Here is a 27,445-nt window from a genome sequence, read left to right on the forward strand (position 1 = left end):
CGTCACCGCAGCCCGGGGGACTGGAGGACGCGACCCCGCCTCCCGCGGCTCCGGCGGCGCCCCGCTCCGCTCGCGCGCCGCAGCCTCCCGCCGGGCACCCCGTGCGCGCCCGCGGCGTCCCTCCCCGGGTCCGCCCCTCCGCGCCCGGGGCGCGCGCACCCCCGCCGTGCGCCCTGCCCGCCCGCGCGCCCTGGGCGGGCGGCGATGGGCACGCGGCGCCGGGCTTCGCGCTGCTGGCCTCCCGGGCCGCGCTGCCCGCTGCGCCCACGCCCGTGACGCGGCGCCGCCGGCCGAGACGCGAAGACCGAGGCGGGCGGCCCGGGGAGGCCGCGTCCGGGCGCCGCGAGCCCGAGCGCCATGCGCGCCTGTGCCGGCTGCCCGCCGCCCGGGACCCGCGCGCCCGGCCCGGCCCCGGCCGCAGTCCGCAGGGCGCCGCGCAGGTGAGGGCGGCTCCGGCCCGGGGCAGCTGCAGCCGCCCTGCCCGGAGGAGCCTCCGCGAGGCGGGCATCGGAGGCCGCGCGGGCCGCTGCGGGCAGGAGCGGCGGAGGTGAGTCGGGCGCGGTGGGGCGGTGCGGGAAAGGGGGTGCTGCCCGGGCCACACCTGCCGGAGGGGTCAGGGTCCCGGGAGAAGCAACGGAAAGGACCCTGCAGCTCGGGGCGAGTTTTCATGGCAGAAAACTCGCCTCTGGAAAACAGCATTTTGAGGGTTAAATAGGCGAGCTGCGTGTGCAAAAAGCCTAACACACCAGAGGCGCAAAGTAGGGTGCAAAGCTGGGCAAAGCCGGAAGGACCGGCCAGTGCACCCCTTCTCGACCGAGACTTCCAGGCACGCCGAGCTGGAGCGGGACGGCGGATCCCCCGAAGGGGGCGGACGGTCAACTTCACCTGCAGGAGGAGCCGGCGGGGCGCGAGCTCCCGCCTGCCCCCCGCGCTCCCTCAGCGAGCGCCCCTCGGGTCCCCCCGTCCACCCGACCGCCGTTTGCGGGCGCCGGAGCCTCCGGGGGCGCTGGTCTACCTGAACTGTAACGGCGAGCCATCGGCATTGTTCCGGAGCAGGGTTGTAGCCGCCGTCTAAGGGGGGGTGAAAATCAGGGTCTCTGCTACGAACAATAGAGGTCTGTCGTAACAGCGCATCCGCATCTCTCTCCGGAGGATGGGGCGGTTTAACTGGGAGGTGGCCAGTCCAGGCTGCTGCCCGCAAGGCTGTGGGCCGGGGCTTCATTGCCGGGCTCTGCTGCGCTTGTATGCACATGAAGAGCCCAGGAGGAGCCTGGCAGCGGCGTATGGGGCCAGTTAGCCGCCTCCCTGCCCTTTTTGGAGGCCACCGACTTCCATGGAGGCTGCCCTGCAGGTCACAGCCAGCCGGCTGCCTGGGCCAGGGGTGTCTTGGAGATCAGGGCCCAGTGACAGCCCGGCACGGGCCTCCAGGCGCTGGGGAAGTAAGTGAAGGCGGGTGGAGTGAGGTCCCTGGTCTTGCAGGGAGAAGCGGACCCTTTCTTCCATAGAAGAGGAAGGCGGGGCAGGAGCGGGAGGCAGGTCTGCCGAAACGGCGAATTTAGAGATTTCTTAGGTTTCTGCCTGGAGGGAAAACCTTAAATGTCTGGTAAATAAAGCCCGATTTCTTGTGTGTGTGTCTGGGAGATTAGTTCTGGACCTATGTGAAAATAGATGTCCTTCGCCAGGGAGAGAGTAGATCCACAGTGTATCTGCATTTCTGATGAGTTTGGGGACCGAGTGCCGCACGGCGGGCAGAGGCTTCTTCGGCGCTGGACTGTGCTGCTGAGTTTTACGTATGTGATATCTGTTTCCCTGGCCAATGCTGGGGACGACATTTATGTGAGTTTCCAGCTTCTAAAATCATTTGCATGTATTAGCTCGGATGTTCCCTCAGAAACATGCCCGTTCCTACGAGATTAGGATGTCTGTCCTGTCTCTACCCACAGCACACAGAACCAGTCTGGGCTTTTCTTGCTCAGGATTCCCAAATAAGCCCTTTTCCCGGTCTGGACAAATGGGAAGCAGGACCAGTGTTGCACCTATGGCTCGGTGCCCGCTGGGAGGGACTCGATGCCCAGGAGAAGGAAGGGATGGGCCCTGCTCTCTGTCCAACCAAGTGGTGACGTGTGTCCTCAAACTGGCTGGGAAAAGGTCCCAGATCCCTCTCTGAATATGCTGCTAAAGCCTGTAGCTTTAGCAGCTGAATCTTAGTTTTCAGAGCTCACCTGCAGACTTGGAGTAAATTGGGGGAAAAAGGGAAAAGGGCTGTGGGTTTCAGAGATGTGCAGAGGTGGCTGGCGGCCAGCCTCAGGCGTGCTTCTAACTCACCGTGTGGCCTGTCCTGCATGTTCACTTCCCACGTATGGAATGGCAGAGCCTCCAGCTAGATCACTAGTTTCTCCCCAGCAGCCCCACTCTTCAAATCAAATCTCAAGTATGTGCAACAGATTAAAGCCGGAGGAAGCATGTGGCCGCCCGCTCATTCCCAGTGAGGTTTCCGAAGCACCGCCTGGGGCTCCAACAGCTTGAGAATCACTGGAAGTCTTTTGATATTCCTAGAATATTTCTGGAATATGACATATTTCCTCTTTGCGTGTTTGGAGTAAATATTGTGGTTACTTAATAGTTCATGTATGGTTCATGGTGGGATTTCTGTATGAGAATGAGGTGTCTCACTCCTGTCCCCTGCATCTGAGCCTCCTTGTCACAGCGTGAGCTCCAGGAGGGGCCTCACACTCTCAGCCCCCATCTCCTGAGCCTAGCAGGGTCTGGCAGGTAAGAAGGTGCTTAGTAAATGCTTGCTGATGAGAAGCGAGAGAGTAGAAGCTCTTTGGACAGAATGGGGACAGACGGACGGCTCCTTATGGTGAGAATCTCAGGAGGCAGGGGTTTGGGTTCGTTTCTGTATCCCCGGTGCCTGGAACGCTGCCTGGGACAGGCAGGTCTGGACTCGTTGAAAGGAAACCTTTAAACTAAGTTGCTGACTAGGAACTGATTGCTCCGGTTAGGACGTGAGTGTGGTGGCCAGCAGATGCCTCACCTGGCTCTCCCCTTTCCTCTGTTCCAACGGCAGTGGACGCTCCGGAAGGGGGCTGCTCCCTTGGCCTGGGTCGCAGGGTGAGGATGGTGTGGCACAGAGCCCTCGCTGCCTCACACGGGACGTGTGGGAGCTGAGGAATAAACCAGGGGTGTTCTAGGCCACAGGAATCCGGGCAGAGCCCAGCCCAGCCTGACAGATGCACCATGTGAGGAGCTTGGATGCTGGCACTGGACCGGAGCACATCGGGGTGGCTGTGTTACCCAGGAAGGCCGGTGGCTGCTGAGACACCCTCACAGGGGCCAGGACCTGGGCGTGATAACCACTGTGAGGCATGAGGCTGGCTGGAGAACTCACTTGGTAATGTACCCAGGTCAGTGTTTCAGAGAAGCACCTATAATACCCAACAGCGTGGTGTACAGGCCATAAAATGCTGGTTCAGTTTAGTGGCAGAAGGTGAATCCGATCTGTGTGTTCCATGACCAGGGAGGGATGCCCAGTGGAAGCCAGACAATAAAAAGAAGCTGCTTTGTGAGCCTCGGATTAGGTTAGGGGAGTGAGTGGGACGAGCTGAACGGCTGGTCTCACGTTCCTGTGACGTGTTCCTGTGTCCACCCTTCTTCACCCAAGTGAGATAACCTCGTGCTGAATGGACTGCCTTCCTGCGCACTCCTCACTGAGTGCCACCCTTGGAGCCCCACTACTGTGTGATTTTTCTGGTGCTCTGAATGTGATCCCATGCCCTCGGCCAGCGGGAGCTTCCTGACAGCCTCTCCCACTGGCGTGGCCTTGGTGAGAAGAGCGAGTTGGAGACGCTGTCGGCCAAGGAGGCCCCACTGTCCCCTCTGCCTGGAGCATCTTCCTGGATGCGAGTTCCATCTCTGTGCCCTTTGTCCTGCCGCCCCCGTGGTGATCTGGTGAGCAGTTTTGACCCCCAGTGGCTAATGGGCAGTGACTGCCACATTGCAGTCTCTATGAAACATCAGGATTTTGAGAAAGGGATGTTTTATTCAGGATGCTAATATATGCACGTTTGGTTGGTACCTGAGGAGGCTCAAGCAAACAGCTAAGACAAGAAAGGTCAGCAGGCCGATGGGGATTGGGGAGTCCTGTGCGCACCGGGGCTTCAGAGCGTCCTGGATGCTGGGGAACTGAGAGCAGCCGGGAGAAGCCCGTCAGGGAGACAAGGGCTGGGCACATGTCCACGAGGCAAAGGGGAAGCCGTGTGGGTGCAGGCCAGGGGCTCAGCATCAGGGCGTGGTGGGGCCTGTGGTGGGGGCGGGTCGCTGGCTGGGGCCTGTTCTCCTTGTCCCCATTTGCATCAGAGCGCTTGCTGCGCTGGGTCGGACCAGGCGGAGGGCCGGTTGGCACCCCCACGGCACGGGTGCCCTGGAGGAACAAACGGTGCTGTCGCCATTCTGTCCTGGTGTCTGGCTCCACGTCTGACGTGGCTGGGCAGTTTGGGAAATGCTGTCAAGGGAGGAAGGTTGATTCGGAAGCCCTGTGGGGGTGGGCGGCCTGGCTGCCGCTGCCTCTGGGAGGAAAACCACCTGGTGGCTCAGTCCCTCATCGCCTCCGTCTGAGTCGGCCGTGTGTGTGGCTGTGGAAAAGATCCTTAGCCAAGATGGCGTCCGAGTGGTCAGGGGGTGGTCCATGCTCCAGTACAAGGAAGCTCAGCTTGAGGGGCCTGTGGGCCGGCCGGGACCGACGCACAGAGGCTCCGTGGGGGCGCCAGCGCCGGGCCTCGTCTGGAGGTCCCAGGCAGCTGCAGCGTCGGCCACACCAGAGCCTCTTGGCCTTTCCCTGAATCCAAACTCCCAGTCTTTGGCCTGGCTCTGCCACGTCGGCCCTGGGCTGAGACCTGAGCCTGTTTCCCCCCCACATTTTCCAAGGGCTCTTGGGAGTCACCTGAGGGAGGGGAAGGCCTGAGGTTGAGCCCACATCCAGGGGCAGGGCTCATACCCTGCAGCCCCACCTCCGTCACCAGGAAGGGTCGGGGAGCTGCAGCTGGCGGGGAGTGAACCGGATGGAAGGGCCGCCCTGGACAAGGGGCTCCGGCTTCCGCGTGTCCCTGGGGGGCAGGGCAGGACCAGCGGGGGGCACAGTAGCTGCCAGCGGAGACACACTGCTCCCCGTCCGGGGCGTCATGCCCGCCAGCCTGGGTCAGGCCCCCAGAGCTCTGAGACTGGGACAGGGACGTGACAGTGTGACCTTCCTCATTTCTGGGATTTCGGGATGGAGTTCAGGATTACAGGACAGGAGAGTTCTCACTAGGATGGCCAGTCATCCCCGTCCTCAGCTGCTGGTAGGGGGTCTCACTGTAGGATGGGCACACCAGGTCTCCTTTTATCAATCAGGGCAAAGCGCTTGCCTTCCGTGGGTGGCGGGCCTCCGGTTCGTCTGCCCTGAGTGTGAGGAAGGGGAGCGGGTGCACTTCCTTCCTTGCTTGCATGGCCAGGGCTTTGGGCCGCTGCCAGTGGCCCCTGGGTCAGCAGGTCAACAGCCCCAGAGGTGCCTGCGTCCTTAGGACTGTGAGAGGGGCACTGTGCTGACTACCTGGCGGGCCTGGTGGAACTGCAGGAGCCTGAGAATGGGGGGAGAGGAGGAGAGAGGGGCCATGGGCGCTGGGGTGGGGGCCAGGGGTGTGGCTGCTGGCCTGGAGGATGGAGGAAGGGGCCGAGGGTCAGGAAGGTGGCTGCAGGTGGCTGGGAAGGGCCAGGAGGCAGCCTGCCGGCGGCTGGGTCTTCGTGCAGTAAGACCCCCTGGACTTTTGACCTCCGGAGTTCTAAGATGGGAAATCCAGGCCATTTGGGGCCCTTTTTTCAGCAACAGCTGGATGCACACACAGCACAGACTCCAGGGTGCTCAGCGGTGGTCCGCGTGGGGCACAGCAGAGTGCACAGAGCCCCGACTGCTTCTGGGGACGGTGGATGCCCGGGGCAATCTGATCAGATCCTCACCTCAGCCAGTTTCTTGAATCCTGTAACTCTACCTTCTCCCAAAGGAACCCCTGCAGCCAAGGGTCCCCAGAACACAGGGAGGATCCCCCAAACACATTGCCACTCCTGTCCTAGGAGGTCGCACACCAGATCTAGAATGCGTAGATTTATGGCTGAAATGCAAAGAGTGGCCTGTCTCTGGGACTGTGTGGAAGCAGATGGGAAGAACTCCCCCAGTGGAGAGCGAGCCAGGAGTCCCAGGCTGTCGGGCTGTGCCTCCGGATTCTGACCTCCGCCATCCATCCATGTCCTGACCTGGGGGTCAAAAGTCGGGAGGGAGGCCGACCCAGGCATGATTTTGGGTGGGGAGAGGGGATGTTAAGGGATCTCCTACCTCTCAGTATTATCATTTCACCCTAAAACAAAGCACAAGCAATGTCTGAGCATTAGATAGTGAATTTTGGAGACATTTCGATAAAATAATCATTTTTGAGGTAAATGTTGTATTGGAGCGAGCATGCTGATAACCTGACACTTCTCTGCATGTACATTGTGCAGAGGACCTCGCGCCTGCCTCAGGGCCTTTGCACTTCCTGCCCCCTTTGGAACGGTTGCCTTCTTCCTCACGGAAGGAAGGTGGGCAGGCAGGTGGCTGCTCCACACCTGTGCAGACGTCACTCAAAGGTCGTCTTCCCCAGAGGACTTTTCTGAACATCTTACTTCAAATTGCAACCCCCACCCAGCCAGTACTTTCTAACTTCTCCCTCTGTCTCCGTAGCTCTTCCCACCATCTTCACACTATCCATTTCCCTTGATCATTTTGCTTATTGTCTGTCTTCCCTAAAATACAAACCAATAAGAGTTTTTTTTTGTCTGCTTTACATCCTGCTGTGTTTCCATTAGCTAAAACAGTGCCTGGCATATACCAGTTACAAAGTATTTTTTTTAATGGATGAACTGATGTCTCATTTGACCCTGTTAGTAATAATCCCAGAGGGAGGGACTCACATATTCCTTCCCTAGGCGAGGAAACCAAAGATCAGACATTATCGTTTACTTCTCCAAGTTTCTGATGCTGGGGTTTGCCTGCAAGTCCTTTCCTCCTTATTTTTTATTGGGAAATCACATGTTTAGAATAACAAAAAAGTTAACACAATCCTGAAACAAAAGGATGAAGGAAGCACCGCAGGGCGATTATTGGTATTTCCGCATACAGAGGGTGTGTGCACACAGATGACTTTATATCGTGTTACAAGATGCCATTTGGTAGCATACTTCACTTCAGAATGTCATTAAAAATTAGGCATGTCAATAAATACATTTCTGCAATATGATTTATTAATGGCTGCATGGTATTTCCTCATAGAGATGCTACAATTTTATGTAACCAGTTGTTGGAATCAAAGGTTATACTGATTTTTTTCTTATTATAAGTGACACTGAAGAGAATGTATGTGTGGTACTTTTTTTACACATATCTGATCATTTCCTTTAGTTAATACTTAGGAGTGTGGCTTTATTCCATTAAAAAAAAATGCGTGATTTAAATTTTATTGCTGATCCCTTCCTGTAGCAGTCACAGGGATTTATGCTCCTTCAGCAGTGCAGGGTGGTGTCTCCTTCACATGCCTGCAGAGGAAGAGCCCTCCTACCCGATGCCAGTTCCGGATGGCAAAATGCCCACGGTGTTTTAGTTTTGCTCTGCCTCAGGGAAAATACCATTTTTATTTTCTTTAGATTTGTGAATTATAAGATAGTCAAACAAATTGCTGGTTTAATTTGCTTTATTTATCATGTACATTTCCTTTCTTTGCCAATTGCTTTTCTTTTGGGCTGTTCGTCCTTTCCTGTTAATATTTAGAGCTTCAGGTAAGGTGTAAAAAAGTTTCTGCATCCTATGATTTTTCAATTTTTGTGATATTTATTGACAGAATAAGTAAATCATTTTCATTTACCCGAGGTAAATAATCAGAGCTTTTTTTCACAAGTTTGGCTTTTGGACTCTTGTGTGGGCAACCTTTACACAACCTCAGGTTATCTGAATCCTGACTAAAATCTCCTTCTTTTCATTATATCTGTAATTTATTTTTGTATATGGCAGGGAGTGAGTGCTAACTTAATTTTTTACCAAGTGGTTAACCAATTATTCCAATGATGCTTAACTGTTGACATATTTATGTTTTCCTGAAGAATCCACTATTTCCTCATTGACTTGAAATGCCGTGTTCATCATACATTATCGAGTCCTTATCTGCATTTGGGTCCGCTCCTTCTCTTCTGTTCCACTGATTTATCTGTGAAATTACGATGTATGAGCTTTGTAATGGGTTTTAATATTTGGCTGTCCACGTTCATTGCCACCCCGATCCAGACCTCTTACCTAATTAGCTGAGAGCAAATGACTCTTTGGTAGCAGGCAGGGCCTCCCAGCACACGAAAGCCAGAGCCACGCACAGACAATGGTGGGCACTATCTCGTCAGCGTCCTCTGGCTGCCCGCCCTCCAGAGCCTTATTTACAAACATTTTCTTTTGGCCCCATTTTTAACAGGTCCATGTAGGAACTTGCTTATCTAGTCTTTAAATTTTACTTTACCTTTTAATTAGTACGTGGTTTTTAAAATGCAGAGAACGACAGAAAATAACCTGAGACATCCATGTACCACTGAGATTAAGTAGGTGTGGAAATTTTTATAATTTTTGCTTTGGTGCTTTTTTTGTTGTTGTTTTGAAGAAAAGAATCTGTGCTGGTTCACGGGCTACCTGCCGTTCCTCTGTCCTGATCACCTGCTGTTCACCCCGTTGGTGAGGGAGGGGAGGTCAAACAGCTGACGCCCGACACTGCACAGATGGGGCGGCCCGTGGTTTACTGACCACCTAGCCTCCTGCGTGGGGGAGGAGGGTGCGGCGGCCCCTGGTCCCGGGGTGGCAGCTGTGGGTGGCTGCTCAGAGGACCCCAGGACTGGCTGTCCCTCGGGATGAGCAGGAGCCGACAGGCCCCTTGGCGAGCGGGCTGCTTGGCCAAGGGGTCTTAGCTGGAAAGCGGAGTGAGGTGGTCCAGGGCCCTCTGGGTGTCCCCGGTGTTAAGGCACCTGTGACTCTCGCCTTCGCTTTAGGCCTTCCGCCACATCTTCTCTCCCCTTCACTGTTCCAGAAGAAACCAGCACCCCTAAACATGGAGATCTCACTCCCCTATGTGTTTTTATGCTCTCCTTTTTGTTTATACATCCTTAAACGATGTTTTTTTTTTCAAAGTACATCGGTGATATGCTCCATTTACATGTTTTCTTTTTCCATGAATTTTTAAGTTTATCCTTAAATTTACTGTAAACAAGTTCATTCATATTAGCTGCTGCATAATATCAATTATATGAAGAAACCCAAGCTGATCTCTTCCCCCATGCTACTCTTTTACTATTAAACAGTGTTTGATAAACAGTTTTGCCTTCTTGTGAACCCACGGGAATGTGAGCCTGGGGTGTCCAGCTAGGGATGGACTCGGAGGGCGATCAGATTTGTTTATCTCAAGGTTTATCCATACTGACAAATTGCTTACCGTTTGCCAAATACGAATGCTTGTAACAGTCATGAGGTGCATACTATTAGCATCCCCACTTTATAGCTGAGGAGCCTGAGACATAGGCTGATGACTTGCTCAAGGCCCGCGGCCAGTGAGGGGGAGCTGGGATCAGAGCCGGGCTTGTCAGCACCGTTCTGCCGGTAATGAATGCCGGCTGCATCCTGACTCGGTTTAGACTGTTGTATCTCATTCCATCCTTGTATTTTAAAACTGTCTATAACCACATGTTTAGGAATATCTCTTATAGGTACATTTGGCTGCAATTTTAGAGAATTTGAAACTCCAATTTTAAAGATCTCTTATAGGTACATCTGGCTGCAGTTTTAAAGAATTTAAAACTCCAATTTTAAAGTCATAGGCTTTTAAGTGGCAAGTTTAGCCCGTATGCATTTGTTGTGATTTGGTGCGTTTGGAAAGACTTCTGTCATCTCAGTCCTGATTTTTACTTGTCCTACCCGACAAATTGCTTCATTTCCTTGCTTTCCTAACTTCTATTAATTGGACTTTTATTTATTCCCTACACTGGTTCAGAAGTTGTGCACTGAAATCTACAATTTCCTCCTGTTCTGTTCCTGTTTATCCATAAATTTTTTTCTACTATACATTTTTGCTGATACACGTTTATGTAACATCTCTTTCTTCTGCTGCAGAATACAAGGGTAATGCTTATACAGTTTTAACTCTGATTGCTCTCCCGCTTCCATTTTACTTCTAAAATTAGTCATTAATAGGGTTTTATAAAGTTGATATGTGCTTAGAATACAGTACATGTGCAACACTTCCTTTTCTCTGGGTTTGCTTTCCTTCTGTCTGAAGGAGTTTCTTTAGTGGTTTTTACAGTGAGGTCTGTTACTGGAACACTGTCTTTGCCTGCAATTATTTTTTATCTTTATTTCTGAATTATAGTTTATCTGGTAATGGAGCTATAAACTATAAATGATTTCTCCTTAGCACTTTAAAGACTTTATGCCTATGTTTCCTGGACTCCATTTTTATTCTTGAAAACTCTATTTTTGGTTTTACTCTTTAATAGCTAATTCATTCCCACCCCTACTGTTTCTGCATTTTCTCTTTGTTGCTGGTGTTCTTCAGTGTCAATATGATGTGTTTTGGTGCCTATGGGTGAATTCATTTTTATACGTCCTAGGGGTTTTTGTTGCTCTTTGAATTTGAAGATTTGTGTTTTTAATTCTGGAGGCTTCCCAGACATTTTCTCTTTTTTCTTTCCTGGAATTCCTAGTGGACATTTGTTAAAACTTCTCCTGCACTTTTATGTCTCTTAATCTTGATCTCATGTTTTTTAAATCTTTGTATTTCTCTATGCCGAATGCTGCTAAATTCCTTTAGTTCTATATTCCAGTTCACTGATTTTCTCCTCTCTTACATCTTATATGTTATTTGCTCTGTCCTGTGATTTTTATTTCAATGACTAGTTTTGATTTCCAGAAGTATTATTGGTTCTTTTCCAGATCTGTATGTTCCTTTCACAATGTCATCTTTTATTTGGATTTCCAAAATTTTAAACATCTTTACTCATTAAATTTATAACTTTTTAAAGACCACTGTTCCATTCTCTGAAGTTCTTAAATTCTCTTACTGATTGTTTTGTCTGTTAACTCTTACTCACTGTTGAGTATCACCTCTTGTGTGTTATGGTTTTAAAGCGCATTCCTCGGCGTTAGCCTGGCTTCTTTTCTCCGTGGGGCACCGATCATCTAGAGCCGTTTTTCACTGGTTTTTGCTTGTATCCGTTTTTCACTGGTTTTTGGATATCACCAGCATGGAAACAATATCACATTAATTTCTTAGTTCAAGGGCCCTTGAGTCCTGTGGCAACATAAATTGGGTCTCTAAAGTAGTCAAGGCATCGGCTCTTTTGCATTCCAAGGGCGGCTTTTCACTCTATTTAAGCTAGAGCCCAGACAGGGGCTGACAGCAACCTTGTTTCCTGTGTTCATGAGCAGAATTCTTTTCTCTATTTCATACTTTCACTTAGAGTCACAGAGTAGCTCCTCAGGGGTCCCAGCCTTACACAGGTGTCTGTGTTCCTGCTCAGCAGCCCGTGGGGGGCCTCTTCTGTTCTGACTTAGCAGTCTCCTCCTACCCCGACTTCCCTGGAGTGGCCACGTTACCAGCTCTTCTGCTTACCTCTGATTTTGACCTTTCTGTTTCTGGCACCTGGACATTTACCTTGCTCTCTTGAAGTCTGAGCTGTATGTTAAAGAAAAATAAAACATTTTATTCAGCATTTCTAGGTGTTCATAACGGGAGGCTTTTCATGTTTTCTAAGCCTGCTTTCTCTTGCCAGATCTGGAAATTGCTTCATAATGTCTTGCCTTCTTAATCAAGGGCTTTGCACAGGGTTCAGCTCCGTGGGGATGTATCTTGGCAGAGGTGTAGCCCCCTCCCCAACTCCTTGCTGCCCTCCTCAGCAGATTTTGTGGAGGAAAGCTGCCTCTGGGAGAGAAAAGTCTCCCTTCAGTTTGGCATTTTATTATAGGTGACACAAGAGAATGTAGAATTTCCCAACCATAAATTTTAGATTCCCAAATCAATACCTTCATTTTATGACTTTACTGAATCCGTAGTTTCCCTGAATCACAGCAGCAAACGCCATCCTGAGAAAAAAGGGATCCAAAGCGATAAGCGGACCACCACCCGGGCAGGAATCGCACCGACACCACAGAGAAATCCCCTTGCAGTCGCCACTCAGGGGCGCAAAGAGCATCGTGGCCACGTTCCATCTGTGCACATTATTTCGGCTGCTGAAAGGTCAGTACACTACAGCATGCAGGGAAGCTTTAATAAGAACAATTCACGATGGAGTTTTGCTAATCAAGTTCAGTGTTTGTATCATTCCTTATCAGATGTTGCAGTTGTTGGCAAAAGGGAATATGAAACCTTTTAGGGAGTTGGTGGGAATAAAATTCAGAGAGCTCGTCTTCTACTCAAGATTCACGCAGCAGTCTTGTGAGTTATAGGCCTAAATCCTATCGTTCTTCTCTGTTTTGATCAACGTTAGCTAAACATGCATAAGGTCATGAAAAAGTGGACGTTCATTTTAGCCTTGTAGGTAGGACAGCAACGATGCTCGTCATGCCCAGACTGGGACATGGGAAATGCACAAGGCGCTGCGAGGTCCTGGGGGAGAAGCAGGCTTTTGGTTCCTGCCCTTTCCAAAGCCCCAGCCTGCTGTCAGCAGGAACAGCTGACCTGGGTCCGGGGAGCCTGGCGCTCTCCTCCCGGCTGTGCAGACACGGGTGCTGCAGGAACGGTAGCGGGTTCCAGCCCGTGCATGCTGCCAGCGGGTGATGGTGGGAGCCCGCAGGCCCAGCCCCTCCAGGCCCGCCGTGTCGGGCTTCAGTTCCCACTGCCTGCAGAATCCTCCGGATGCCCCTCGCTGTCTCGTGGCCACCTCCTCCACCCCCTGCCCCCCAGCTCCCCCTCCCTATCCTGGCTCAGCCACCAGGCCCCCTCCTCCTCTTCAGCCTTCGAGCCTTTTGTTGGAGCTGTTTGCATCCTTGTTAGTGGCCTTGTTAGTGACACCTTGGCTACAGATGTGGGAACGGGCTGGGCCTCCCTGGGGGCTGGCCTGGAGTCCGAGCCCAGGTCTGCACCCCCGGCTGGTCCTTCAGCCACCAGGGCCTGCCTCAGCACTGGCCCCTCTCTGTGGGCCCCTCCCTCCATCTGTCTGGAGGCCGGCTGCACAGGACCGGGCGGTCCTCCTGTGCCCTGGCACCCCGCCCCCTCCCAGGGACTCTGCACTGGCCTGGGGTAGGGGGCTGGGGGTCAGATGTCGGTGCTGGAGAGCGTGTGCCGTGGGGACTGCTGTGCTCTGAGCAGGGACAGCCGAGGGGCGGGGCCAGCGAGGCCCTGGAAGGGAGGCCTGTCCCGGGGGTGCGGGCGCTGGGGGCTGGCCCTCCCTAGGAAAATGCAGGGTGGGCGACTAGCAGACCCAGGGCCGGCTGCCGGCTACAGACGTGAGCTGGGTGGTCAGTGGGGCCCAATGGGGTCTTTACGGGGTCCTGGTGGGGGCCCGACGGTCCTGACCTGGTGGGTCCTGATGGGTCTGATTCCCAGATGCCCAGCTGCTCCTGGGCTTTTCAGGTGGGCTTCCTTGCCCACAGGGGAGCCGTGACTCACCGGTGGGTGGGCACCGTGGCTCACACCTGTCAGTGCCCAGGTCCTTCACAGGGCAGATGCTGCACAGCCTGGCCACAGGTGCTGCCCCCTCCAGGTAGTCACTGGGATTCGTGAGAAGCTGGTGGCTGGCAGGCAATTTGCTGGAGGTCAGCCTCCCAAATGCCAACTGGGATGAGCATGTGGGCTCCTTGGCCTTGAAGCAGGCCCGGGGCTGTGCCTGGAGCTTGGAGGTGCTCCACCCTGAGGGCACAGCCGAGAGGCCCAGGGAGAAAGGGCACAGGTCTGTGTGCATGCGTGTGTGTGTGTGTGTGTGACTGTGTGAAGGCGTGTGAGCATGTCTGTGTGTCCATGTGTATGTGCATGTGTGAGGGTGTGTGAGCATGTCTGTGTCCCTGTGTGTGCACGCATGTGTGAGGGTGTGTGAGCGTGTCTCTGTGTATATGTGTGCATGTGACTGTGTGAGGGCGTGTGAGCATATCTGTGTGTCCCTGTGTGTGGGGGTGTGTGTGTCTGTGCCCACACATCCATGGCAGTGCCGCTCGGCCTGCAGAGACGCGGGCTGACATCTCCCCCTCGCTCTCGGTCCCTGGGAAGAGCCGGCCTCGGATTTGGCTTCGGATCCCGCGTGTGGCTTGCAGTCACCACCCTGCCTCGTTTCCTCACCTGCCTCCCCCCCAGGCAGCTGCTTCTTTCCACGAAGCCAGCGCATGTAGGTGGCAGGGCTGCAGGCCCCCTGTCGTCACCCGGCATGAGGTGGAGCCGCGGTGTCAGCCTGGGCTGCGGGCCTGGTCCTGGCCCTGACCGGCGCTGGGCCGTCTCTCTGGGTGGGCAGTCTCCTGCCCTCTGACCCTCAGCCTCCTCGTCGGGAGTGGGGTGCGCCTCCACACCACGAATGTGTGCACTCACACGGACCCTGCGATTTGGTTTCAGAGCCCAGACATCTGCCTGGCGGCCGAGCCCCCTGCAGCTCTGTCCTCTCTGTCTCTCACCGGCGGACCGTGGAAAACCCCCATGGAGTTTCTCAGGATGGTCAGTCGCCGTGTGCACACTCTGTGGTGTCTTAGCCACCCGTGTCCCTGGGCCTGTTTGCATGGAGGGCTCGTGTGGCTCCGGACAGTCACACACCCACCAATCCTACTTCTGATAAAACATGACTCTGGTTTAGCAGGTCCCTTGCGTTTGTTTTATTCTCTTTGGGGGCCATTGGGCCTTAGTTTTCCGAGTATCTTTTGGACCTGGGGTTGTAGCTTTTGAGCCTGCAGAGTAGAGGGAAAGTTGGGCAGGGCAGGGAGCAGACTGTGTGGACCGAGCCAGCCTTACGATCGATCGGTGAGTCAACTGTCAAAATGCCTTTTCTGAGCCAGGTGTGACTAGGGAAGCTAACATGTGATTCATTGTTTTCTTGTGCATCTAGGAATCTGGGTTCATGTTCATTGGTGAGGAGCTTTACTTTCTCTTATGAAATTTTGTTAAACTTTTGATTTGATGTTTCTCATTTTCCCATCCAAGATTTGTTAAGGTAACTTTTTCTCTCCAGTGCATAGTGAGGTTTGTTATTGTTTGGATCACAAAATAACATGTGTTCATTGTAGGAATTTTAGAAAATAGGGGAAATTATAAAGAAAAACAAAAATTATATATAAAAAAATAAGAACAGTAGTTGAAGGAGCGTGAGGGAACTTTCTGGGGCAATGGGAACATTCTAGATTTTTATAGGGGCTTCAGTTACTACACATTTGTTGAAACTTTAGCAGATGCACACTTAAGATTTGCACACTTCATTGTGTGTACATCTATAGTGAAAGAAAATCTATAGACAGTGATTGAACTGGGATTGATGATATGCATGATGAAACGTTGGGGAAGCGCTCAGACGTCTGCAGTTTATTTGAAGTATATTTAAAAAGAGAGATGGCTTGATGGGGGATGGATGGTTAAGCAGGTGATAACAGAGTAAAATGGTGGAAGCCACATGGTAGTTATCCAAGTGTTTGCTATAAAATTCTTTCAAGTTTGCTGTGTGTTTGAAAATTTATGTGATAAAATATTGAGAAACAAAGATCACTAATTCAGAAGAAGATGAGTGTTTACAATCCAAACGTAACTGCCGTTCGCAGTTTGGTGCACATTATTTTCTTCCACTTGCATTTCTGAGAATATATAATTTTATATAGCTAAGATGTTACATATACAGATTTACTTTCATTTTTTTTCACTCACTATTGTTTTGGGGTTTCTTTGGCCATAAAAAGTCTTCAATGTGTAATTTTAAAATTAAGGTATAATTTACGTGCGGTAAAATTATCCAATTTAGGATACAGTGAGTTTTGACAAATGCATACAGTCATCTAGCCACCACCCTAAACAGGCTGAGGAACGATTCCATCATCTCAGAAAATTCCTCTGGCCCCTCTGCGGCCATCCCCCTGTCACATCCGACCCTGGAAACCACTGCTGTGGGTCACTGAACTGGGATCACGGAGCATGTAGCCTTTGACCCTGGCTTCCCTCGCTCAAGCCCCTACATTTGAGCTTCATCTGTATCTTTGCATGTACTGATAATTCATTCCTGCTTATTGGTATGTACTATTCCATTGTGAGCACGTACATTAATGCAAATTTAATGTTTTTAAAGACTCACTGTGTATGACATGTTCTATTTGCTCATTTCCCTATTTAGATATTTAAGATGTTTCATTTTTTCACTATTATAAATACCATCACAGTGAATATCTTCATACATGAATCATTGTCCTTGATAATTTCTTTAAGGTAGATTCCTGTGAGGGGAATCACAAAGTTGTATTTATAAATATTTTAAAGCTCTCAATACATTTTGAATACATTAAAAAGTTTTTCCTTGCATTTCTTTATGTGGTTCATTACAAAGTAGACTTAAAACTGCACTGGTGTTTATAATTCTCTCCCCCTACCCCTTTTTTGATATTGTTGCTGTAGAACAGATTCAACGCTTCAGTGTAGTCAGCCTTGGAAATTCTAAATCATGGAGGCCAGCCAGGAGGCGTCGGTGTTCTTGGTGAAGGTCTTGGAAGAGCTGGACAGCAAGCAAAATACCGTCTCCTACCAGGACCTGTGCAAATCCCTGTGCGCCCGCTTTGACCTGTCGCAGCTTGCCAGACTGAGAAGCGTGCTCTTCTACACAGCTTGTCTCGATCCCAATTTTCCAGCCACGTTATTCAAGGACAAGATGAAGTGCTCTGTGAGTAACCAGCAATCAAAGAAGATCATGGTGGCAGCAGACATTGTAACGATGTTCAACCTGATCCGAATGAGCGGGGCTGCCGCCAAGGAGAAGCCACCCGCGGGCCGGCAGGAGGTGCGCCAGAAGGAGGCACCCTTTGAATCGTGCAGCTCAGACATGGAGATCTGTGGCGCAGTCGAGTGTGAGCCCCTGAACTGTGAGCCGGGCGGGCGGCCTTTCAGCCGGGGCTACCCCACCAGGCAGTCGCCCAAGTGCCGGAAGGTGGACTGCAAGGACTGCCCGCAGTTTGTACCTGCGTCTGAGCCCAACTTCCTGTTGGGCGTCAGCAAGGAGATGACACACCGAGCGGCCTCCCTGGACAGGCTGCAGGCCCTGGCCCCCTACTCCGCGGCCAGCCCTCAGCCCTGTGAGATGCAGAGAACCTACTTCCCCACGAACATTGAGACCGAGTCCATCTCCGACCAGGACTCCCTGCCCATCAGCCAGGGCATGAAGGAGACCTTCATTTCCAGCGAGGGGCCGTTCGTGGTCCAGTCCTGTGTCCAGAAAAGGAACATCTTCAAAGAGGATTTTCACAATCTGATGGCGGTGTCCCCCGGTTTGGTTGGCCCTGCTAACAAGGCTGAGCGTGGGGAACCCCAGACCCAGAAGGAGTCCCACAAAGCACCCTTCTTCAATCACAGCTTTGAGATGCCCTACAACAGCCAGTACCTGCATGCCGCGTATTCCCCGGTTTCTGACAAAAGGCGGGCAAAGCACGAAAGCTTGGACGACCTTCAAGCCTCTACCTATTTTGGACCCACTCCAGTGATGGGGACCCAGGAAGCCAGGCGCTGTCCAGGCAGGCCAAGCAAGCAGACCCCCTGGCCAGCCAAAAGCTGGAGTCTAAACACCGAAGAAGTCCCTGACTTTGAACGGTCTTTTTTCAACAGAAATCCCTCTGAGGAGAAGCTATGCTATCCAAGTTCTGGCAGCCGGAGCCCCAGTTTCCCAGCGCCAGACCGGTGCCCCACTTACCTAGCACCAAAGGATCAACAGCCCATCCTCCCCATTGGCTACACGGCAAAACCAAACGGGCTCAAGTGTAAAGAGATCTCGTCCCCTGTTGACCTGGAAAAGCACGAACCAGTCAAGAAGCTTAAAGACAAGAGCACCGGCTGCACCGGCGGGCAGCTCAGCTCAGACACCAGCAGCGTGGGCACCCAGACCGAGCAGCACGCGCTGGAGCCCCAGAAGCGCAAAGACCTGTGTGCCTCGGGGCAGGGCAGGTACAGTGACAGCCGCGTCCTGAAGCAGTCAGATGGCGACTCCGAAATCGCCAGCGACGACATCAGTGACATTTTCCGCTTTCTTGACGACATGAGTCTCAGTGGCTCGACGGGGGTGGTGCAGTCATCCTGCTACAACAGCACAGGGTCCTTGTCGCAGCTTCACAAGTCAGACTGTGACAGTTCCCCAGAGCACAGCCCGACCAAGATCGCCAGCGGGCTCCCTAGTGGCAAGGGAGAAAAGGGCAGCCGGCGAGAATGTGGCCACCACTCAGAAGAGGAACTGAAGACCAGCGTATGCAAACTGGTGCTCAGGATCGGCGAGATCGAACGGAAGCTGGAGTCCCTGTCAGGGGTCCGCGAGGAGATCTCCCAGGTCCTGGGCAAACTGCATAGACTGGATCAGAAGATGCAGCAGCCTGAGAAGGCACGGGTGCCCATCGACGTGAACTCCTTGACGAGCGAGGCCGTGTCTGATGAGAGCGCCTCTCCCCGGGTGTTCCGGGCACACGGCAGCTCGCGCAGGCCCAAGCCCGAGAGTGCCAGCGAGTGGTGCCGCTCCGATGCCAGCGGCAGCAACAGCGAGAGCCTTCGCGCCAAGGCCTTGAAGAGAAGCCTCTTCCCCAGACCGTCCTCCAGGTCCCTGACGGAGGAGAACAGCGCCACGGAGTCCAAGATCGCCAGCATCTCCAACTCGCCCCGGGACTGGCGCACCATCACCTACACCAGCCGCGGGGCCCTCGGCGAGGAGGAGGTCAAAGACAGGGGCCCGGGAGACAGCAAGGACTGGCATCGGAAACCGAAAGAGGTAACTCAAGTTTAAGCGCGCGGGGTTGGGCGCCGCCCGAGGACAGTGTCTGCACTACCCCCGAGTGTCTGGCACAGCCCCAAGCCCTGAGCACTACCCTCACCGGGAGAGAGGCCATCCCAGATTTGGAGGGCTTTCCGCTAGAGGAGAGGGGTCAGCACGGGTGGGGGTGGGGGACCCGCCAGGCTGCCAGGCAGCTAGCAGACGTGGGCTGCAGCGTCGCCCCCGCGAGAGAGCGCCCTGAGTACTGGGCAGGCGGTGCGGACGTGGCGGAGCAGGCAGGCGTCCCCAAGGACAGCCTGCCCCTTCTGGGACAGCAGGACACGGGCAACGAGAACGAGGGCGTGCTTCAGAAGTGCACCAGCTCAGGGGTCCCTTGGGGGCACGTGCCGCATGCCCGGTGCCCCTTCTCTGAGTCTGTTTTCTCATTGAAAGGTCAATAGATGATTAGCACACGCTCACCCTCAATCCCCCCGTGACACCCGAACTCTCTCCTCTCATGGGTCACCTGCGCTCGGCCCGCCCTCCTGACCCCTTTGTGCCGCTCATACACAGCTCCCTCTGCTGTTGCACCCCATGCCCCTTGCACCCATCCCTCTGACAGACGCGGGGCGGCCCTCTGCCTGGTGGCAGGACCCGGCAGGGTTGGCGATTCACAGGCAAGTGTGACAGTTCCTGCCTTCAGGGAGCTCAGGCCACTGGGGACGGATGGTAGTTACAGTTCAGCGGGATGCCAACCCGTCGTGGTGGGCGGGGAGTGCCTCCTGTCCCAGCTCTGCACTGGGGTCCAGCCTGTCCCCTTCCCTGGAAGCCGTGCAGGCACCGCAGAGGCCCCTGACACATCCTTTCTGGCGTGGCTCCCTCCTTCTGGGGGAGCAACCCAGCCTCAGTGCTGCCTGCGGGCTCCTCTGGGGAGGACACCCCACCTCCTCCGCACCAGGCGTAACTTGGTGGAAGAAAGCTGGGCAGTGGTGTGCAGGGTTCAGCAGAAATTCCCTGAAGCTGGATGACGGGTTTGAGTCCCGTCCACCCTCAGCAGCTGTGCACCCTGTGGTGGGTTACTGGGTCTCTCCTGGCTGTTTCCGTATCTGCACCAGGAGGGTTTAGGGACGGCAGAGCAGGTGGGCGGCTTAGCTCACAGTCTCCTGGCACAGAAAGTCCAGCTCACACTAGTACTGTCACCGCCGGCTCCCCACCAGGATGGCCCTCCCCACCCCCCCCAGGGATCCCATCTACTGGTTTGCAAATAGATAACTGCATCTTGCCACCTGTGTGTCTCTGGGCCTAGGGGTATAAAGTCAGTGGCTGCCCAGCTGAGCTAAGTCCGAGGGCACCACGCCTCTTTCCTGGCCTTCTCTGGGCCCCCTGCAGGTGGACAGGCCGTACGACATCCCCCCTCAACACCGGCTGCCCAGGCAGTGCAAAGACAGCTTCCTGGTGGAGCAGGTGTTCAGCCCGCAGCCCAACCCCACCTCCCTCAAGGCCCACGTGAAGAGCAGCCCCCTGTACACGGACATGCGGCTGACCGAGCTGGCCGAGGTAAAGCGGGGCCAGCCCTCCTGGACCGTCGAGGAGTACGCACGAAACGCGGGGGACAAGGGCAAGCTGACGGCCCTGGACCTGCAGGTGAGCATCTCGCTGCCCCGTCGGGGGCGCAGCCTCAGCCTGGTGGGGGCGGAACGGGTGGTGGTTGGCTGAGATCAGGCTGCACCCACCCCCGGGTCCCCACCTCGGAATTCTGCACTGTGATAAACTGTGGGGCAGAGATTCTCTGCAGGGCATTGCTGCCTTCCTCATTTGTTAACATTGAGCGGTGGGAACGCTGGGTTGACTCATTCACTTCGGCCACCTGGTCTCAGGCTTCGGACTACATGCAGAGCCTCTTAGTTGCTCACAAGACGCAAGCAAACTGCTTACTGAAATTCAAGCCGATTTCTCCTTCCATGTGTAGCACGTGGGATAAGCATGTTTGTGGAGCCACGCTATGGATTATGTTCCATACGGAGCAGCTCCAGGTAAGAGCGCCGGGAACTCTGTCGGCGCGCCTGTGGCTGGAGGGTGTGTGTTCCATTCCCTGCAGGCCGGGCTGGGTTCTGGTCACACTCATCCGGGTGGGCAGCCGGCCTGATTCTGTTCATGGGGCGTCTGCGTGTGTCTCTGCAGGTGCGGAAGCACCTGTCCCCACCTGTGGTCTGAGCGCTGTGGGCTGCAAGGCCACAGTCCCAGGATGACCTCGCTGCTCACAGGGCAGGTGGAGAGAGGCCGTGCAGCCAGCACAGCAAGGCCCCCAGGGATGGCCTTGCTCTGCAGCAAAGAGGGCGGCGGGGGAAGCACAGGGTCCTGTGCCGTGTGGCTGGAGCTCCACTTCCCTCACCTGGGAGATGGCACTTCTGTCCGGCCTTCAGGGTCATCGTGGGGTGGAAGTAAATGCTTGACGGGCCCGGCAGTGTGTGGGCACGGAGAGGGCCTGCGGAGTCCACACAAGTGAGGGCGGTCAGCCCGTGCTGATCTGTGCCTTGACGGCATCCCTGTGCAGGCCCACCGGCCCGCAGGGCAGCGATCACTGCGACTGTCCCCAGTTTGCAGATGAGGAATGCGAGGCCCCGGGAACTCGGCACCCTGTCCCCCACCCCCCAAGTCTAACTTCTGACTGGGCCCTGGAGGCTCGTGTTCTCCCTCCGCTGTCGCCTCTCCACCACTTGTTTTGTGCTGACCAATGGAACTTCCCGTCTGCAGAATGACGGCCCCTAGTGACTGTTGGTGGGCAGGGCAGCTCTGCCGGATCCTGGGACTGCGGGTGGTGGTGGCAGCTGCTGCTCGCGCCTCTCCCTCCTGCATGTCTGGCACTGTGTGCCCTGCATGCCACGTGGCCCTCGTGGCCCTGCCTCTCCTGCCAGCGCCCTGCTGGTGGCTCCGGTACGCGTGCGGCAGGCGAGTCGGGAAAGGCCTGCAGGTGGGAAAGTCACGATTTCCTCAGCGTCGCGGGGTGACCTTGGAGGGTCAGATGAGCTGAATGAGTCATAGATGGAGAAACATCTCTTTGAGGCCTGGAGGAAGGAGGCTGGGAGATTTCTTTGCCTCTCCAGATACATGCAATTTTGGTGTGCCAATGTTTATAAACATAAACACATATTTATAAAGAATGAAATAAAAGGAGACCTTCCGATCAGAGATCTTTAGGTAACACACGTGCGAATGCCCAGGAGGGTGGGTCCAGCGGCCAGCACTCTGAGGGATGGGCTCCCCAGCCCCGTGAGGGGTCTGCCGCCACGCAGACAGGCAGGGGGGCTTGCCCACGGCCAACGGGCACTGCACTCTGTCTTTGTCTCTGCAGAAACCCAGGCGCTGTCTTAGGGCAGCGTCAGCACCCTGGACGGCCTTCTCCAGGCCCCCTGGTGTCTGGATGTGAATCCGCCGTTAACGGCGAGGGGGGACCCACTTGGGCCTGGCAGGCCCCCATCTTCGTTCGTGGTGTCTGGCAGGCCAGGGGGCTGGCCGGAGTCCCCGGGAGCCTCGGTGCTGCCTCCCTGCCGTGGTGTCTTCCCAGCTCGCAGTTAGTGAAAAGCTAATTAAAATAGTGCACAGCACAGGCTGAATCCCAGCCCGGGATGTGTGCAGACCTGTGAGAGGAAGCCACCTCCTCTGTCTGAGCCAGAGGAACAAGACACCTCACCTCCTGGGCCAGCCACGGGAGGATGGGGGACGGGGCTGTTTGGCCTTCGTGGCTGGGGCCTGTCCTCAGGAGCAGGGCTGGGGGCACAGCTGGGCCCCCTCTCCTGAACCGGCCCGTGTGGGCCTGTTGCCGCAGGTGCACTCCTGGCACACTGTGTCCTGTGGCCCCACCTGTTCCCTGTAGACTGTCTGTGACGTCGTGCAGGGCTGAGGGCCCCCATGGGCAGAGCTCTGGCAGCAGGGAGTGGCTCCTGCAGGCAGGGCACAGGCAGCCCCCTGCACCACGAGGTGGTGGGGGCCCCACACCTGAAGCCTCTCCATGCCCGTGCTCGGGACGCCCCGCTTCTCACCGTGGGTGTCCTGGGTCATCATGCCGTCCCCTCGGGTAGCAGCAGCCTTTGGACATGTTGCTCGGTGAGGAAGGGTGTCCGGAGAGTGTTGGCAGCCCCCGAGTCCACTCTTCCCAGGATGCAAAGTTGTATAGCACACGCTGGAGCAGGGAGGGCAACCCTGTGCTGTGCAGGCCAGACAGGACCGGACTCAGGCCGCGCGGTCCTAGGGCCTGTCGCCCCGCTGAGTCTGCTGCCTGCTCCATGGCAGCGCCAGGCCCTTGTGAACGGCACGTGGCTCTGTTCTCAGAACACATCATTTTTAGACACTGAGATTTGAATTTCATGCGATTGCCACCTATCATGAAAGATTATTCTTTGATTTTTGCCACAGCTAATGATGTAAAAACTTGGCTCTTTGCGGTCTGCCGACTGCTGACCAGGATGGCCACGGGCAGTGAGAGCCACAGGGCAGCCAGGGGGCTTCAGGGCACGTGGTTTGTCACCATCAGGCAGGAAGCAGGGCCTTGTCAGTGGTGGGGGACTGCTCACGGTGGCGGGCAGGCTTCAGGGTGACAGGCCGCTGCCACCCAGGGTCTGAAGGGCGGGTAAGGGAGCTGCTCCTGAAACCCAGTGGGACCCACACTCAGGGAGGGGGCAGGGCAGCCGACACTCACTGGGCCCTTGGCCCACGGTGCACCCCCCTTCTGGGGACGATACAGGGGGGCGTAGAACAGCCGTAAGAGAGCAGAGCCCACCTGGAAGGATGGGTGGGGATGACTGGGGCGGGTGGGAACCGTCAGAATCTGATAACCTGGTATGGCAGAGGCTTCCCACCGGATTTGTTCTGTGATCCCGTGTGTGTGAGTGTGTGTGTGAGTTTTCCTGCGCCCAAGTTTATGAGCATTAAACAAACCGAGGGGAATCTTCGGAACTGCTACTGTGTCTCAGGTTCCGTGACCTCACTTGGAATTTCCGAGAGTTGTTGTTTCTGTATGACACATTATTAAATCCTTGCCATAAATGAGAACTTGCTTTCTTCATGGAAATGGATTTCAGCCCTCCGTGGGGAACAGGGTGCATGGACTATACAGGGTAAATAGGACACTTCTTCTGCAGACAGATCATTAACCACGGGGAGACAGGGACTGGAGCATCTGTGTCCCCCTCCCTCTGGGGACGCTGTGCCTGCACCAGGTCCGTAGACCCTGACTTTGATCCGTGCCAGACAATGTTTGAAATTGAAATATTCTGTGTTTTGTTTGAACTGCTTATCCGGGACGTGCCTTTGATTTTTCAGCAGAAGCTTTTCTGAGGACCGGGGACCTGCATCAGAGCCACGCGGCAGCCTTGATGTAAACAGCGCCATTCTCGGGACTGCTGGGGAATATCTGTCCATGGGCTGCCTGCTTCCCCTGTGTGGGGCCTGCCCTTGGCTGAGGCCCTGACGCTTGGTGTCGTTGGTCTCGGCCCACTTGCACTTCTCACAGGTGGAAGGCCCACGGGTCTCCCTGTGTGAAGATGGGCGCGAGCCCGGTGGCCACAAAGGGGCATCTCAGTCTGCGCCTTGCGGCCTGGCTCAGGGAGCCTCTCTCCTGGGTGCTTCAGGAGGGGCAGCACCCAAGCTGTATTTGACCTGGTTTCAAGTTCTCACCACACTTCTAACATCTTCTCTTCACTTTTAGACGCAAGAATCTTTAAACCCAAACAACTTAGAATATTGGATGGAAGATATTTATACCCCCGGCTACGACTCGTTACTGAAGCGTAAAGAGGCCGAGTTCAGACGGGCCAAGGTCTGCAAGATCGCGGCCCTGGTCGCCGCGGCCGCCTGCACCGTCGTCCTTGTCGTGGTCGTGCCCATCTGCACACTGAGGTCCTGAGCACCCGGCTCTGGCCTGTGACACCTCCCGCGTGGTGGGAGGTCGCGCAGCAGAGGCCGAGGTGGGAGGCTCCCCTGCAGATGCTGACGAGGCCTTTAGGAAGTTTGCCTTTTAGAGAGAAATCCACCTACCCGTTAGCTTTCACTTAATTACACTCGGATGCATTTTTAGAAGTGCAGTATCTTTTCCTACCAAGAGAATGTAATGGACTGCCAGTCTATACAAATTGAATTCCAAGCCAAAAAAAAAAAAAAAGGCAGGAAAATTAACTGGATTCTTTCCATTCTGATGAAGTTTCATGGTGGGCATGTGTTACACAGAAGGCCCTTGATACACACTTCGGGGGAAGCTGAGGGAAGAAGGGGGTGAGTCCGTTTTCCCAGATGCTCTTAGGCCACGCAGGCGCAGGCACAGGCTACGTGTCCGTGAAGGACGTCACTTCTCTGCTTTCATCAAGGGCTACCGACTCCGCACCTTGCCCTTCTGTCGTCGTCACCATCTTCCCGGCAGGTCTTCATGGAAGCATCTGGGGCCTTCTCCCTCGTGCCCGGGTAGGAGGTTGCTAAACCGCCAAGTCAGGCACGGCGGGAGGTGTGCTCTCTGCTTAACAGGCCATGCGGCTCAGGACAGGAGACCGTCCTGTCCCACCCCAGGGTGCAGGAGAGCTGCGTGGGGAGCCGTGGCCACCCCGGAGGACGCCCCTTCCTGCTCTGGTGTGCAGCTCCCGTCTGTGAGCTTGTCCCCTGGTGGTTCCAGATGCTGGCTTCTCACACTTGAGTGGATGGGCTTGGAACTTGTCCTGTGCCTTGAGGGGTAGAGACAACGGCTAAACCTTGACATTCTAACTAAACCTCTGTGATGGTGTCCATGCACCACTAACGTCAGCCATGTGCTACGGCTTTAAAAAGATTTTGAAAGCTTGTCAGTTGTGCGATGAGGGCACTGAGGTATCCTCAACAACCTGAACACCTGCTCTTGAGTTTTGAATACTTTTCAGCAGTGCAAAAAATATTACCTATTTAACTAACTATCTATCTATCTATCTATCTATCTATCTATCTATCTATCTATCTATCTATCTATCTATCTAAATACCTAATTTCAGTTTAGTGTCTTCTCTGTTAAGTAACTTAACAGCAAGCTTCCTCCAGGGTGCAGGAAGCCGTTGTAGCTTTGTGATCTCATCAGAATCTGAGCTTGGCTTCCACCTGTCGTGTGGCGCTTTGACCTGATTGGACAGACAGACTCCTTCTCAGCATTTGATTCTAGTGTCTTGTTACAGGTAAAAGAGAAAGGGACAGAAGCTGGCTACCCTGATTCTTCTGGGAACAAGGTGGGATGTAAATAAATGTTGGTCATTGGAATAATCGCTCCGGACGATATGATAAATTCCTGACGGAGATGACTGGGTGGCACCTCCAGTTTTAAAGCAGGAGGACCCGGCATCCAGGCTGAAAACTCCTGCTAATGCCCAGCTTGCTGCGTCTAATTCTGTTGTTCACGGGAAGGAGTCGGAACAGCTCGTGCTGCTCACCCGCGAGGGGTGGATGCCATCTGCAGCGAACCTTTATTTGTAAGAGGTCGTCATGTTATTTCTGTTCTCATGTTTATGAATGACTTTTCAACTAGGTGACTGAAACTTAAGCCTTAGTATGGAAAACTGAGGATTTATAATTGAAAATGAAAAAATATATATATATACATATAACTGTCTATTGTCAGAATTTTAGTGTTTTGGTGCTCTTTTGGGTTGGGTACGTTCAGTAAGGTGGTTTCTTTCATCCCAAAGGGGACCCTGGGTCAGTGCCCTGGGGAGCCGGGAGTTACCATCCCAACTCCTCCCAGCGCGTGTGGCTCTGTCACACACCCCAGCTCCGCCGCTCCCCCAGCACAGATCCCGCCACCAGAGCGTCAGAGAAATGTGCTCCCCAAGCTCTTGCTCTGGATTGGCAGAGAAGCGGGGAGGCACTGCCCGGGATAAGGAAAACCTTGTCAGGTCCCAGCTTTGCCAGGTAGGATCGTGCAGGACACCAAGCCATTCTTGCCACTGCCCTGGGGCGGGTCTGTTTAGGCCACGTGCCCAGGTACCTAGGGAGTGTGTGACGGTAAGCGCCACCCAACACGTGGAAGCGAAGGGACGCTGTAGAATTTTCTACCCTTTTCACATCTGGGGAGGAACTCAGAGAAATTTAGTTTTGCCCTAAGTCCAGTGTAGCTTTAACATCCCACTCGGCATCACTGCCGCGTGACGGAGGCCGCTGGGCTGGTAAGACCCCCGGGAAACCAGGCGCTGATGGCCCACAGGGCCAGGTGGCCTCCCCCGGAATGGGGCTACTCGTGGCCCGAGCGCTCTGAGCCTGGGGCCGAGTTGTGGACCTTTGCCCCAGTTGCGGCTGGTGGATGCTGGGGGTCCCCAGATGGGGAGAAGGCGAAATTCACTGCTGGATCCCTTCTCTCCACTGACTCCCAGCTCACCGCAGTGACCCTTCCCTGGACCCCAGACTTGTTCCCCCACCCCCCACCGGCAGGGTGGGGGCAAGACCAGAGCTGGCTGGGAAGGAGGCACCT

The 27,445-nt window shown here is 54.5% G+C and overlaps 1 protein-coding gene across 5 annotated transcripts in view; it reads left to right on the forward strand.

Moving 5' to 3' along the window:
• The first annotated feature begins 422 nt into the window (after positions 1 to 422).
• MINAR1 (membrane integral NOTCH2 associated receptor 1) overlaps positions 423 to 27,445 on the forward strand; it is a 40,488-nt gene continuing 13,465 nt past the window's right edge. Inside the window, exons 1-5 of one of the 5 annotated variants that reach the window (XR_005060029.2) lie at positions 423 to 547; positions 16,653 to 18,993; positions 20,365 to 20,619; positions 20,945 to 21,008; positions 26,160 to 26,590. Coding sequence is in view for 3 of the 5 variants with exons in the window: in XM_037013520.2 (XP_036869415.1) it covers positions 16,699 to 18,993; positions 20,365 to 20,619; positions 24,680 to 24,877 (2,748 nt within the window). In the remaining 2 variants the exon portion in view is untranslated. Of the gene's footprint in view, positions 548 to 16,652; positions 18,994 to 20,364; positions 20,620 to 20,944; positions 21,009 to 24,679; positions 26,591 to 27,445 lie in introns of those variants that run through there. The other 4 variants (XR_005060028.2, XM_037013520.2, XM_037013521.2 and 1 more) reach the window with 4 other exon arrangements.

Source organism: Manis javanica, chromosome 18, assembly GCF_040802235.1.
Source record: "Manis javanica isolate MJ-LG chromosome 18, MJ_LKY, whole genome shotgun sequence".
In the NCBI taxonomy this organism is placed as follows: Eukaryota; Metazoa; Chordata; class Mammalia; order Pholidota; family Manidae; genus Manis; species Manis javanica.